Below are 15,881 nucleotides of genomic sequence, written 5' to 3'. Positions count from 1 at the left end.
AAATAATTTGCTTCAAAATATATGGAAGGATTAACAATATATGTCAAGAATAGTTAATGAGCTTTGAGAATGCCCAATTGCCCATATATAAGACACTACACTACACGATAAGGCAGCTACACTTATTAATGAGTAGTATACGGATGAAGTCCTACGGAATTGTCCTATTGTAGAATTCATCAAAGTATAAATGCTTTAACCATACGCAATTTCATCATAGGGAAACCACTTGTTTGAGCCTCTCAAGGCTTAACACAAAATATTTTATTACAATCCGCAAGTACAGAGTACAGTATCCAATGTGTTTGGTTATGAAAGCAGATCTAAAAGATATAATAATGCACAGCACAACCATGTTATATTGCAACAATTCGCACTCAGATCAAGTCAAGTTAAAAAAGAAAAGATTACAGTAGCACATTCCAATACTTCCATATGAGACTCACATGCATCTATTCAATTCAAACTTTCTAGAAGTACAACCACGTCAACATGATTCATCATCCTGGCCGAAGTTGACCAAGGACCAGAAGAAGTAAAGAGGGATCCAAGCCCTTCTCAATGGGAAGTAAGAAGGCGTTACCCACCTATGTGGCTTCTTGTTCTCAAGACAATGGGCCAAAATATAGTACTGGTACTAAAAATTACTACAAAACTTAAGAAGGGGCAAATTTAGCCCACTTTCTCCTCAGGTAAAGAACGTGGCTATGCCAGCGACATAGAACCTCTGGACAGATCATGATGGTCAACCCTGTGGGTTGCACAGCATTCTCTTTAACAGACAGGCCCACAAATACAAATAGTCCAGGATGATGGCAGAGGAAAACTGCAAACACTCCTAGGCACATTTACTTTTGGCACAATGCCATCCACATTGAAAATGAATAAGAAGTCAGGCTCAGGAAGGTGCCAATGCAGCAATATCTCAAGAACACCAACTCGACCGTATAAAAAAATAGAGTTAAAGTCAAATTACGAAGACAGCCAAATTCATATTATCTTGAAAACACAACATTAAAACTGAGCTTAGTAGTGGAAGAGACAAATCTAGTCAACCTCACAAACAAGAACCAAAAGTTTCCAATTCAATCAAGTTCAAGATGCTTCATTGTTCCTTTCATTCCAAATACCTTTTCAGGAACTGGCTGCAGTAGCATCAAAGAAACAGTGTTCAAGCCAAACTACGTAGATGGAACCAAGTTCCCATTGCCTCAATAACACAACTTTATAACCAAGCAGTAAAGGTGACTTGTATGGCCACACTCATAAGAAGGACTTGGCAAAAAAACAGAATTTCATACTAGAATAAAGCATATACATTTTAGATATCACTTCATCCGTAACTATTCTAGATGATAGAGTGTTTTAGTTGAGAGGATCAATGGGAGTCAAAATCCGGTAGACATGTTCACCAAGTCAAATCACCATTGAGATAATAAAGCTAAGCTCAGCTTCAGTTAGCCTCTGAGCTTGAGGACAAAGCAGTGAGTTGCTGCAAAATGTGTTATGATGAGAAGACATATGGAGTTCAATATTTTGATGGTGTTAGTCTCCAAGTGGGAGATTGATGGGATGTATGTGTAACTAGATGTACAATGCTGGTTATGCCAAAATTTCAGGGAAATTGGGTTTCCCGCAATCATGGACTTCACTGCCCCAAATCAAATAAAATTGGTGTCCATACAATTATTGGGGGTATTTCCAGCCTTTGAGTACACTTTAGATGCCCTAAGTCCCTCTCTGTGATTTATCATGTGTATAGCTCTAGTAAAAGAGCGCTATATATGTACTAATTATCCATGTAACTCCAGTCATAATCATCAAAATAATAAAATTGCAACAACCCTGTGGTCGTAACCCTTATTTAGGGTAAACCACATAAATCTAAGTGTTTGTGCGTCTGGTTTTGAATTTTTTTTTTTTTTTTCTCTTTCTTTTATGTTATTTGCATCCTATAAACTTGAGTCAGATTTTCCATTTCCTAAAAGGGCTATATCTAACTTTTAATATATTTCATCTTATCTCTTTCCTTTGTTTTCACCACATCCTCATTTCAAGTTACTTTTGAAATGAGAAAAAAAAAGAATAGCAATACTAACCATTCTAGTTAGTTCATTTTATAGGAATACATGACAGGTATCTCTACCAGCATTACAATTTAACATCCCCTTCCCCCTCCCAAAAAATAACTTATTTTCTGTATTTGATTGTGACTTTGAAAATAATTTTAAAAACATTTCATGTCTTTTGGCTCGCACAGAAAATCACAATATTTCATGTAGGCGCAGTAGTGCCAGACCTTTGGTGGCAGTGAGAAGATAGTATGATGGTAATCGTGGTGGTGGTGGTGGCAGCAAATGCGGTGATGGCACTGTTAGTGAGTACACAAGGGAGAGGTGATCAGTATTTTCTACCTCTTTTGCCTTGTTTTCTGTTGGCTTTTGTTTTTCGTCACACTAAACAACAGAAAATGTGAAAAACATATTTCAAAAAATATTTCCCGCCTGAAGGGAAATTCAACTCTAAGATGGGGTAACTAACTTCAACGATAAAACTCTAATCAAACATTTCTAAAACCCTGTACAGCAGGGGGAAAAATATCCGCAAGGGTCAATGTACTAGCATGTCTCAAAGGAGCTATTGTAGTTGAACCTCAGAAAAGAGAGGGTAGAGGGCACTTGCCCTCCAGGCTCAGCCCTTCCTCTTGAAAAATAAAATGTTCTACAATTGAATTAAAATCACAATCTGCATCAAGAATGGCAGCCATTCAATTTTATGATTGTAGTTTATTCCAATCAGAAAAAAGAAATAACAAAGGTTAAAACTCAACCATCCCTTTCCCTTTTCTTTTCAACTTGTAATATGCAAATTACATGAATGTCACTCAAAGAAGACCTTCTTGAGATGGAAAATCACACAGAAGGAAAAGATGGAACCTGAAAGAAAGTTGTTCTAAACAATTAAATTCCATCTCAAGAGCATAGTGTATCCTCGCTGAAGTTTATGATCATGCTAGCAAACCAGAATAGTTTCAAGGCTCAAAAGGATAGATTTGCACCATCACTGTAATTTGGGAAGGTAACACATTTGAAAACTTTGCACTTTGAGCACAAGATGTATCCAATCTGCAGCCAAATGTCAAGAATGAATAAAAACAAGGATATTCTGGCAGATCTGTTTCCATGAGATGACTCTATAACTAATATATACTATAAAACCCTGAGGTACATTCATGAAGGGATTATCAAAACCAGGAGCTACAAACATGTAACAAATGCAAGGGTAGGAGTAAGACAATCCACTGCTAGATCTTTAGCTGGGAAGGTTTACCAATTGCGTTATGCCATATTCACGTCCATGTCATGTCATGTCTAAAATGGGTGCTTAATGCATCATTTTCAACTACGTTAAAAATAATTTTTTCATCACAATAAAAAAATATTCTCATCAACTTAATGGACTACTTACAGCTCTGCAAGATGGACATCGACGGTAGATCCGATTGTTTTCAGCTTTCACATTGGTCTTTTGCCCTTTACAAAAATCACAAGTTAACCATCCTTTACCATTGCAAGGTTCGCAGCTAATTCCTGCATCAACCTTAAAACAACTGAACTAGAGTAAGAACAGCAATTGTGGCCTAAGCCAATACAGATTAAGATGCAATTCATATCACACCTTGTGTAGTAGCATGCTAGGTTTTCTATAAAATAAAGAGGAAGAATATACGTCTCAATCAATATTTAATTTAGAAATCCATTGTTCCAAACTTCCTCAAGTTTCCACAAAATAGTTCCACTTATGAAGCATCCAAATTAAAGAAGTTTAGACCCTTTCCTTCCTTTTTAAATGTATCTTCTGTATTTATCTCAAACTTGTCCAAATTTGAGTTTCAAGAACTTGATTTAGGCATCAATGAAAAAAAAAATTTGAGAATTGAAATCTGTCGATCACGTATAGAAATTCGACAGCAGTGATGATGGCACAATTGTCAATAGCACCAAAATATAGACATCAATGTCATGTAAATCTCAATGTCAAACAACAAAACAGCCCCAGCCTTAATCACAACAGGAGTAAACTTAGATACTATATCTTAGGTTTCCAATTAAGTTTATTGACCAATGAATCATATGGTTACATTTAAACAAAACAACATTCTATTTATTGCATTGATCAATATATCCATGTGATTGAATTCAATTGCCCCAAAACTAATAAATGCCATAAAGAAAACCTCAAAACATTTTTAAAAACTCTCTAATTTTTAGTTAAATTTGTGACATGTAGCATTTACTTAATTTTTTTCTTCGTTTATATGGGTTTTTTTTTATTTTTTTTTTTAAATCATTGAAATTTTTTAGACATGGTGGGATTGATCAATCGAGAAAGTTTTGCCCAACATACAGAGTCACACACTGCATTTTTTTTTTTTAGTAAGATGGGGCTTCAGGGACCTTGGAAAAGTGAGTGAGCTTTAAATTCCCAAAAAGATTAGTTAAATTTCCAATAAGGTCAGCATGATAAAATGCACATTGCGCCTGACTATTCTTCTTAATTCATTTTAAGCTCAGAAAGTCAGAAATGATTTTATACCTGTTGTTCCACTGACACTGACACTGACACTGGCTGAATTGGCGAGCAATGCACAGGCTTCAATAAAAAACGCCGCCTCGTCGTCTTTAACGGAGCCGATGGCAGATTCCGTAAAAAGTAGAGCTTCCCAGGGGCCATAGTACACATCATCATCGCCATTTTTACACTTTCACTTTCCTCACCTCACGCTGTCACGCACTTCAGAATCAGATAACGTTGTTGCTGCAGGAGGAAAATAAAATAAATTAGCAAATTAACAATTGGCCCCCGTAGTTCTCCCCAAATGACAAAACTGCCACTCCCGCAAATTTGCACTCAAAATCTATCGTTATTATCGAAATTGCCACTGAAAAACCCATTTTATAAAATCAAGCTGATCCGTGTTGCTCTAATGGAGATGAATAATATTCGAACCTTCGTGATACTCTTCTTTTTCTTCTTCTCTGTAAATGGTTTGCGTACACTATCCGATGACCCGTGCGACCCGAAGGCCCGGATGGACCCGCGGACGCTCCGATCCGATCAAATAACGGTTTTGATCAACGGTTACTCCGAGTCTCGTATTCCTCTCCTCCAATCACTGGCTGCCACGTACGCAACTTCGCCTCTCGTATCCTCTGTGCTCGTCCTCTGGGGAAACCCCTCCACCCCGGCCCAAACCCTAGCCCAATTGGCCCAAAATCTCTCTCTCCATCACTCAATCTCTCTGCTCCGCCAATCATCGAACAGCCTCAACAACCGGTTCCTCCCTAGATCTTCCATCGGGACTCAGGCCGTTTTGATATGCGACGATGACGTGGAGATCGACCACGAATCGTTCGAGTTCGCGGTGAGGGTTTGGGGATCGAACCGTGACCGTCTAATTGGATTCTTCGTGAGATCGCACGATCTTGATTTGTCGAGGAAGGAGTGGATTTACACTGTGCATCCAGAGAAGTACTCGATTTTGCTCACCAAGTTTATGATTCTGAGAAATGATTACCTGTTTAAGTACAGCTGTAACGGTGGGCCCGCGATGGTTGAGATGAGGAGGACCGTTGATCGGATGAGCAATTGTGAGGACATCTTGATGAATTTTGTGGTGGCTGATGAGACTAACGTGGGGCCCGTTTTGGTGGGGGCAAAGTGGGCCAGGGATTACGGGGATGCGAGGAATGACGTCGATGTTGATCAAGACGGTGGTGATCAACGGTTGGGATTGAAAGATGAGGGAGTGAAGGAAGTGGGGTTGAGTAGTAGGAGAGGGGAGCACAGGAAGAGGAGAGGGAAGTGTATAATGGAGTTTCATAGATTGATGGGAAGAATGCCTTTGAGGTATGGATATGGGAAGGTAGTTAATTCAGTTGGTGAACAAGCTTTGTGTGAGAAAGGAGGACATTTGGTGTTTTGTGATAAATCATAGGAGAGTGTTTTCTTTTCTTTTCTTTTCTTTACATGTTAGAATTGTTTATTCAAGATCATCACTTGAGAATTAGTAATTGCTCACTGTAAACATTTAACTCAAAGATAAATGATTGTACATTTACTAACCTTTTTTGAGATAGTTGGATGGTTTATGTCAAACTTCAATTTGATTAATTAAAGAATTGGATGAATTATTTGACTTCGTATTTAAGGGAATGTGGGTACAGTATTACTTCTGTGAAGATAATTTTTAGGTCTGATAAAAGAGATTCTGATAATATTGAACTATAGAAAGCAAATAAATTATAAGTTAATAAGAAGCAAATGAAACAATTGCTCACCTTTTGGCTTATAGAGCATCATTTTCTTCAACTTGAGGAACTCATCACATCTCTTCCATTCTTCCAGTGGGTCATTTTCCCCTTGTTTCCACCATCTTTGAGTATGGGTCTTCTCTTTCTCAATACTATTATCTCAATTATCAAAAAAAAAAATTGTAAAAAAAAAAATTTCAATGCCTAAATAATAAACAAAGCAAAGCCCAAGTATACCAAACACAAAATCAAATCAAAGGTAATGCATTGTAGATCAAACAACATTAACAATTAAAAGTTTAATCAAATCGTAGGAAACTGATATAAAAAATATTAAACAACATGCATATCACAAAGAAATAAAATTTCTATCATAAACACCCTTTTAAAACCCTATAAATTGAGAAACTCTTAAGCAAAATTATTACGGTACAAATAGCTTTTGTGAGTGAAGGAGAATAGTATTCTTTTATTGAGAACAAATCGAATTTTTTTTTTTTTTTCATTTGGCCTTAAATTTTTAACAATTTCGTTAGTGGTGATTTTTGCAAAACAATGTAGAAAAATAACATCTCGAGTTTCTAAAACTCAAGTTTCATGATAGAACTCGAGTCTTAAATGCTCGAGTTCCACTAGCAAACAAAAATTATCCACGTAGAACTTGAGTTTATAATACTCAAGTTCCTCTGTTATTCAATTCTCCATGTTTTCCAGTTCTGCATTCTCAACTCCTCTATTCATATCGGTTGTGCCGATTGCGTTCTACGGATCAACTCCTCTATTCAGATTGGTTGCGTTCTTCGAATCAACGTTTTCCAGTTCATATCGTTCTATGCTCTCCACTCCAAATCTCTGTTTCTCTTCTTCGAATCTGCGTTTTTCAGATCTTATTTTCCAGATCATGTCTTCTTCTTTCTTCAAATCTATTTCCTCTGTTCTTCAGATCGTCTTCATCTTCATCTTCGTTATTTAGATACGTCTCGAGTTTAAGAAACTTGAGTTCCACGTGGATAAATTCCTCCATCTCAGCACTAAAACTCGAGTCTTTGAGGCTCAATTTTGTCACCGAACTCGAGTTTCAAAGACTCGAGATGCTAGTTTCCTAAATGGTTTCAAAATCTTGCTAACTAATGATATTCTGTCCCCTCACTATGTTAGTCTCCAAATATCTCCAGAACAAATCCTCTATTTATAACCCACAAGAATCGATTCAAAGGAAGAAAATGAGAGAGCAAAAGGAGTTTGTTTCTCAATATTTTATCATTAATACTATTGTCAATTTGTCGGAAAAATTTGTCAAATAGCATGTGATGGTGAATGATAAATTTGACCAACTCCATATCGTCCAAAGGAGTCATCCAGAGCAGAAGATGCATCCCACATAAGAATGTCGTCCATGTAAGGATAACCGTCCGTTAGAAGGTCGTCTATAGAAGGATGACCTTCCGTGGGAACAAGGCATGCTCGTCAGGAAGGCTCCTAAACGAGCCCCTGTTAGGAAAAATGAGAAGGTCGTCTATAGAAGGACGACCTTACGTGGGAACAAGTTACACTCATCAGGGAGGCTCCTGGACGAGCTCCTAACACTTAGGAAAATTCCCAAGCATGAACTTGCCTACATGCTAATATTCCAGGACGTGAGTAAAATCCAAGTTAAGTACTATAACTCCTTACCACATGCATAACTTCCAGTAACAGTTATATGAAAAAGTGTAACTCCTAAATAGTTGTGGGAGTTATCCCTGAACCCCCAAATCTCTTCAAATATAGGGGAAGTTACAAGTCTAATAACCGTTTCTAAAGCGTACTATATAAACGTCTATTTAAACCAAACAAAGGTACGTTTTTTACATTTCCTGAAAAGTTGGAACTCCAAAATTTAAGAGATAAAACTAACTTTGTCATCGGAGGGTTCTTGGCTGGCAACCCCGGTCACCTTTGATCATTGTTCATTCTTTTTTAGGCTTTCAAGACAATCACCACATCTTTGAAATCCAAAGCATCCAGTCTACTGATTTTCTTTACATCATCAGTTGGCGCCGTCTGTGGGGAATCAGTTCTTTTCGTTCGATTATTTGTTTAAATCAATTCGCCTTTTCCAGACAAAAGGCTGAATGGTTCGGACAAGATTGAGGGTTACCAGCCTAGGCCACCAAGAGAGTAGGGATGCTTCCAGTAATCCTCACCGCGATCGTTAGTCAGCGCCTGTCATGCAACCGCCTTCCATTCAACATATACAATCCATGGCTGCCGCTATGGCAGAACTAACCCGTCAGAACCAAGAGTTGAATAGGGAGATCAATTTAAGGAGGCAGCACCATGAAAGGCATGCGGAAGGGCAACCCTAGAGTCAAGAGGGTAGAGGAGAAAACGTTGAGTTCGAGAATCAGTCAAGGGGTATTGCTTTAAGAAGAGTGGCACACTTGGAGAGGGAGATGGACCAGATGAGAAAAGTTATGGATGAAATGAAGGAGAATATGAGATGGGTGAACCCCATGGATGACTTAGTTTACCGAATGGACTCCCCTTTCACGGCTTCCATCAATAGTCATCCCCTACCCCTGAAGTTCAAAATGTCTTCCTTGGATTCATATAATAGAACTTGTGACCCGTGTGATCACATCGCCACCTTCAAGACCATAATGCACCTTCAAGGGGTTCTGGACAAGATTATATGCAGAGCATTCCCTACCACACTTAAGGGACAAGCGCGGGTGTGGTTCAGCAAAATACCCCCAAACTCTGTGGGCTCATTTGAGGAGTTGCGCAAGTTGTTCGTCAATAATTTTATTGGAAGACAATGCCACAAGCGTTCCTCTTCCAGTTTGCTAACTATAGAGCAAGGGTAAAATGAGAGTTTGTGGTCCTTCATTACCCGGTTCAATAGAAAAACCTTGACGGTGGATGAAATGGACGACAAATTGTTATTAGCCGTCTTCCATAATGGGGTCAACTCTGACTTGTTCATTCATAAGCTCTATGAGCAAGAACCACAAACTATGGCCGAACTCATCCATTTGACCCAAAATTTCATGAACGCTGAGGACACGATCATAGCTAAGAAGTGGAAGAGAGCAGAGCGTTCAGAAATGGCTCACCCACGTCATCCAGATCAGGGTCCTCGTCCAAAGAAGGCTCGGGCAGAAGAGAAAAAAGATGGTAAAAATGCGAGTTCCTCAGCGAGAAATCAGCAATACACTCCCTTCAATACACCACTAGAGCAAGTGCTTATGCAAATCAAGGACAATCCATCCTTGAAGTGGCCAAAGAAAATGAAAGGAAATCCTAACAAGTACAATAGGAACAAGTATTGCCGCTTTCACAGAGACTATGGGCACAACACAGACGAGTGTTTTGATTTAAAGCAGCAGATAGAGAATCTTATTAGGCAAGGAAAGTTGAGAAATTTCCTTGGACGGGACCACAAAGACGAGAAGCTGAAGGCCAAGGTGGAAGAGTCATCACGACCCCCACTTGGAGAAATAAGAGTTATTATAGGAGGAACCTCAACAGCTCAGTCATCCAAATCAAGGAAGACATACATAAAGGTGGTGCAAAACGTCCAACTGTCCAGACGATCTCCCAGGATGAAGGAAGCAGACGAGCAAGCCATCACGTTCACGGACGAGGATGCTAAAAGAGTTCACCACCCACATGACGACGCGATTGTCATTACCCTGTTCATTGCCGATTATACGACCGGGAGGGTGTTGGTAGACAATGGCAACTCGGGGAGTATTCTGTATTACCCCGCCTTCCAACAAATGAGGCTAGGACGAGATCAACTCCGACTAGTGAATTCACCATTGGTGGGATTTGGAGGAATGAAGGTGCAGCCTGTAGGCACCATTACATTACCTGTAGTGGTTGGAGCGTACCCGCAGCAAATAACCAAAGAGGTAAACTTCCTTGTTGTTGATTGTTCATCATCATATAATGCTATTATTGGAAGGCCAACTTTGAATAGTTGGAAGGCGGTAACCTCCACCTACCATTCGTCCGTCAAATTCCTGACCGAGCACGGAGTGGGTCAATTACAAGGAGATCATTTAGCCGCCAGAGAGTGCTACTTAGCCATGTTGGCAATGGACGAGCACGTGCAGACAATGAGCATAGATGAGAGAAGGATTACAGCGGAACCTACTGAGGCGTTTGAAGATGTCCCTTTGGACGAGAGCAGCCTTGAGAAGTTCACTAGAATTGGGGCAAGTATGGAAAGGGAGACAAAGCATACTCTGGTCCAGTTTTTGAAGAAAAGCCTTGATGTCTTCGCATGGAGTCATAAAGACATGTCGGGTATTGACCCAAGTGTCATTACCCATCGTTTCAACATGTATCCTTACTCCAAACCTATGCGTCAGAAGAAGAGGATTTTTGCTCCTGAGCAAGACAATACCATCAAAGAAGAGGTCCATAAGTTAATTACTGCGGAGTTCATCCGAGACATCTATTATCTGGACTAGTTGGCGAATGTAGTCATGGTAAAGAAGGCCAACGGCAAGTGGCAGATGTGCATGGACTTTACTAACTTAAATAAGGCTTGCCCCAAGGATAGTTATCCATTTCTGCGCATTGACTAACAGGTGGACTCGACGGCAGGCCACAAACTGCTGAGTTTCATGGACGCCTTCTCAAACTACAACCAAATAAAGATGGACAAGACAGATCAAGAGAAGACTTCCTTCATTACTATCTAAGGGTTATTTGCTACAAGGTAATGCCTTTTGGTTTAAAGAACGCGGGGGCGACTTACCAAAGACTAGTTAACCACATGTTCCGTCCTGAAAGCAGACGAAATGCGGAGGTTTACGTAGATGATATGCTAGTAAAGAGTTTGGACGAGGAGAAGCATCTAGACGACCTTCAAGAAACTTTTAACACACTTCGGCGGTATAACATGAAATTAAATCCAAGCAAGTTTGCTTTTGGAGTCTCGTCAGGGAAGTTTTTGGGGTACATGGTTTCACATAAAGGAATTAAGGCGAATCCAAACAAAATTCAGGCGATACTAAATATGGAACCACCGAAAAACATCAAAGAAGTCCAGTCTCTTATCGGACGAGTTGCCGCCCTTAACATGTTTGTTTCGGAAGCTACTGACAAGTGTTTGTCATTCTTTAAAGCTCTTAGGAAGGCATTTGAGTGGACGGACAAGTGTCAGAAAGCCTTCCAAGACCTGAAGGCTTACCTCACGACAGCACCGTTGTTGAGCCCATCTATACCTGAAGAGGAATTATATTTGTATTTGACAGTATCCCCGAACGCTGTGAGCTCGACATTGGTTAGAGAAGAAGGACGAGTTCAAAAACCAATTTACTATACGAGCCGGGCACTAAGAGGAGCGGAAGAATGATATCCGATGATGGAGAAGCTAGCCTTTGCTTTGATCATGGCTTGCAGAAAGCTGAGGCATTATTTTCAAGCTCATGATATCAACGTCCTAACGGATCATCCCCTAAAGAAGGCAATGAACAAGTTGGAAGTCGCAAGATGACTAATCCAATGGGCAGTGGAACTAAGTGAGTTTGATGTCAGATACCAACCAAGGAGCGCGATAAAGGCACAAACGTTGGCAGATTTTATTGTGGAGTTCACTCCCAGTCATGACGAGCTAGATGAAGGGTCTCAAAGGTGGATTATTAATGTAGACAGATCATCCACACTATAAGCAGGGGGAATTGGAGTCATACTCAAGTCCCTAGAGGGTGACAAGTTGGAGTACGCAACCTGTTTACAGTACCAAACCACCAACAACGAAGCTAAGTATGAAGCTCTACTCAAAGGGCTGGAATTGCCTAAGTTCCTAGGGGCGGAATCAATAATAGTCAAAGGAGACTCTTAGCTAGTCATCAATCAAGTGAATGGAATGTGTGATATTAAGGAAGAACAAATGAAAAAATACCTCAACAAAGTGAAGCGGCTTGTCCAAAAGTTTTAAAAAGTGAGTTTTGTTCAACTACCGAGGGAGGAAAATATGGAAGCAGATGCCTTGGCGAGAGTAGCTTCGGCAAGAGGAGTTATGGACGAATATGACAGAATCCAATACATGTCGAACATAGACCTTCCAGATATACAGCAAATAGGAGGAGGAAAAAATTGGATGAGTCTAATAGTAATCTATCTTAAGGATGGAAGGCTTCCAAAAGACAAGGATAAGGCTAGAAAGCTGAGGATCAGGGCTGCCAACTACGTCCTCATAAATGAAGTGCTATACAAGCGAGGTTTTTCTAAGCCCTACCTAAGGTGCCTGGCTCTAGATGAGTCAAACTATGTGTTGAGGGAGGTCCATGAAGGAGCATGTGGGAATCACTCAAGAGCAAGATCGCTAGTCCATAAGATCGTCCGTGTAGGCTACTACTAGCCTACAATTCAAACAGATGCTAAGGCTTATGTCAATATGTGTGACCAGTGTCAGCGCTATAGCAATATCCCTAGACAGTCATCGAAGTACCAGACCCCAATGATAGCTCCATGGCCTTTTGCACAATGGGGACTGGATATCCTAGGTCCTTTTCTCCTAGGAACCAGACAAATGACATTTCTAGTAGTAGGGATTGACTACTTTACCAAGTGGGTGGAGGCCGAACCTCTTACAAAAATCACTCAGCAAAACGTTAAGAACTTTATTTGGAAGAACATTCTATGTAGGTTCAGAGTACCTAGGGTACTAGTATCTGATAATGGATGACAGTTTGACAATGCACCTTTCGGGGACTTTTGTGAACAGTTCGAAATCAAGAATCACTATACATCACCCTCTCACCCACAGGCGAATAGACAAGCAAAAGTAGCGAACCAATCCCTGCTGAAAATCATTAAGACTCGGCTTGAAGGGGCAAAAGGGGTATGGCTAGATGAGTTGCCAAGTGTTCTTTAGGTCTACAGGATGACTGTGAGGACACCGACAGGAGAAACCCCCTTCAAGCTAGCCTATGGAAGTGAAGCAGTCATACATGCGGAAGTTCATATGGCTAATCATCGAGTGATGAAATACCAGGAGAAAGATAATGAAGAGCAACTTCGTCTTAACCTTGATCTCATTGACGAGGTAAGGATGGACGCAGAGCAAAGGAAAGCAAGATACAAAAATCTTATGGCTAGGCAGTATGATGCCATGGTAAAACCCAGGCGCTTCAACGTTGGGAACCTCGTTCTCAAAAGAGTCTCCTTGACAACCAGGAATCCAGCTCATGGAAAATTATGACCCAATTGGGAAGGACCCTATAGGGTAATCAACTGCAAGAGGCAGGGGTCGTACTACTTGGAAGCTCTGGACGGACGAAATTTAGAGCATTCCTGGAACATGGAGCACCTGAGGAAGTACTATTAGTAGTGAGCTTGGACGAAATTTACCAAGGACGAGGTTACAACTATGGACAAAGTTACAGTTATGGTCTACTTGTTTACTCATGTTTACTGTTATGTGTTCTTACTACTACTATTGTGTGTTTTAAGAATAAAAAGTGCACTAGTTCTTAAACTTTTGCACCGTCTACGGACAAGTTTGAGAAAGATGAGGTTGTGTACATTTAAGTATTTTCCTAAGGCACTGGCTTCTAAGCATGTGCCATATTTGTGGATGATGTTTATATAATAATATTATTTGGATTTCTAATGTATTCAATTGTATAAATCTAATTTCCATAATAGTACCCACAAAAAGGCAAAAGCCTAAGACGAATGAAAATCTCTAGACGCAAGGATGTAACGTTCATAAGCTTTACTCGAAATGAGGATAAAGCAAAGAAAAAATAAGCTAAGGCATATTCGTCTGAAAAACAGACGGAGTAACTTATACTCATCCAAAGAAAAGGATGAAAAGAAATTGCGAGCCTAACGCCCAAGTAATGGACGAGCATCTAGTCAAGACGCTCCGATGTTCTGGACATGTAAAACACTAGAAACGTCTTGACAAAAGATGAATGCCAATTGCCTAGCCTATGGACAAGGAAAAGGACTAGCAAAATCATCGTTACCACTTCTAGGACGAGTTACATTTCAGAAAATTTAAATGGCAAACAAGACGCCCATGTGTAAGTAGGTCGTCCATAAGAAAAACGCGTGGACGACCCTCCAACGCTTAGAGTGGGCAGACTACTTAGAAGCCAAAAACAATAATAACGAAAAGATGATAGACTCGTCCATACAATAACGTTCAACGATGGGTAAAAATAAACATTCATCAAAGTTTAAAAAGAGTAGACGACCACCGTCCAAAAACCCTTATAAATCGGTGAATTGCTTGGACGCCTTAAACTATGCAACTGCGTCTCCCTTAGCTTTTTCAAGAAGGACACTTAACTCGTCGTTCTTCTTCTGAAGGAGATCAAGACGAGTATCCTTCTCTTTGATATCAATTTTCAACTCCTCGACGTGGTTTTGCAACTTCTTTGCGTTGTCCTTGGCCTTGGCAGCCACCTCAGCCTACCTTTTAGACTCGTCCTTCCCCTTTTTGACCGTCTTCTCCAGTAGAATCCTCGTCTTGTCTAGCTCAGTTGTCTGCCTAGACGCGGCAATGAACTTCGACATTACCTGCATAAATTAAAATTTTATTACAATATATACATGTGTATTAATGATAGGACGAGGTATACATATATAAAGAGTACATACCTTAAAAAGATCATGAACACTAGAGTGCTTAAAGTCCTTCAAAGACATGTCATAACATGTCGTCACGTCCTCGTCCATCACGACCTTCTCAAACCTTTCCCAAGCCAAGTCCTCATTCCAAGAAGGTTTTGAGGCACCTGTTGAGGAGGTTGAGACAAGGTAGGTGCATTAACCGTGGACGGGATTTGCACAAACGGGGGATCCTTGAGCTCTGAATCAACATCCAAAATCTGGACGGGGTGACCCTAGGGGAGAAGGAAAGGGTTGGATTGGTCATCCTGAGTTTGGGCATCCTGAGGCTTGGACGACTTATGCTTGGCTTTTTTCTCTTTACGCCTGCTTGGAAGGTTCCCGAATCAACTCCTAGTGACAGGCTTTTTCTTTTGTCACCAGTGGATAGACAAGGCTGGAAGTGCACCCCCTGCCCAGCTGCCTTGTCTACCACTTCTTTGCCTTTGTTCTCCTTCATCGTCGCCATTCCTAAGAAGAAAGACGTTAGTCACAAACAAAAAAAAACAAAAGAGGAGAAAAGAAGAAGGGAAAGGGGAACTTACGTCTACGAACAGTGAGCTCATGGGCAATAGCTTCAGCGGATGGCTTTGGACCTAACCCCCAAGTGGCAAGACGTTAAAGACTTACCAAGAAATGGAAAGTTCTGTCAATATATAGACGCGCCTTCTGGGCTCGTTCAAGGTAGAACCTACTCATATGAGGCCGTCTAACACCTAAAAAAAATGTTTAAACGACTATAATCAAGAATAAATAACAAATAATAAAATGACAACCACAAACGTACCTTCAGGACAAAGGTTCCCTAACTCTCCTGTGTAGGGAGGGAATGGATCCCTGTCAACCTTAATAGGGCGTCCAGCCCAAAAACCAGAGATGAAGAAAAACTCCGTCTTCCCCTTCCTATCTGAAGTGACTAAGGATTTTATTAACCTATAATCTCTC

General features: G+C 40.3%; 2 protein-coding genes across 2 annotated transcripts; one reads left to right on the top strand and one right to left on the bottom strand.

The window, feature by feature from the left end:
* Positions 1–2,746: 2,746 nt before the first annotated feature.
* LOC142613376 (uncharacterized) lies at positions 2,747–4,755 on the bottom strand. The gene is made up of 3 exons (XM_075785707.1): positions 4,597–4,755; positions 3,469–3,600; positions 2,747–3,125 (listed from the first exon to the last, which is right to left on the bottom strand). The coding sequence occupies exons 1-3, from the start codon at positions 4,753–4,755 to the stop codon at positions 3,039–3,041; spliced, it is 378 nt and encodes a 125-aa protein (XP_075641822.1). The 3' UTR covers positions 2,747–3,038.
* A 22-nt stretch (positions 4,756–4,777) lies between these two features.
* LOC142613374 (glycosyltransferase family protein 64 C3) lies at positions 4,778–6,125 on the top strand. Its single transcript, XM_075785704.1, has one exon. It carries the CDS (start codon positions 4,880–4,882, stop codon positions 5,996–5,998), a length of 1,119 nt encoding a protein of 372 aa, XP_075641819.1. The 5' UTR covers positions 4,778–4,879; the 3' UTR covers positions 5,999–6,125.
* The last annotated feature ends 9,756 nt before the right edge of the window (positions 6,126–15,881 follow it).

The sequence above is a fragment of the Castanea sativa genome, chromosome 10, assembly GCF_040712315.1.
Source record: "Castanea sativa cultivar Marrone di Chiusa Pesio chromosome 10, ASM4071231v1".
NCBI classification, from domain to species: Eukaryota; Viridiplantae; Streptophyta; class Magnoliopsida; order Fagales; family Fagaceae; genus Castanea; species Castanea sativa.
The sequence above is the reverse complement of the archived record's forward strand: the minus strand, read 5'-3'. Positions and strand labels throughout refer to the sequence as shown.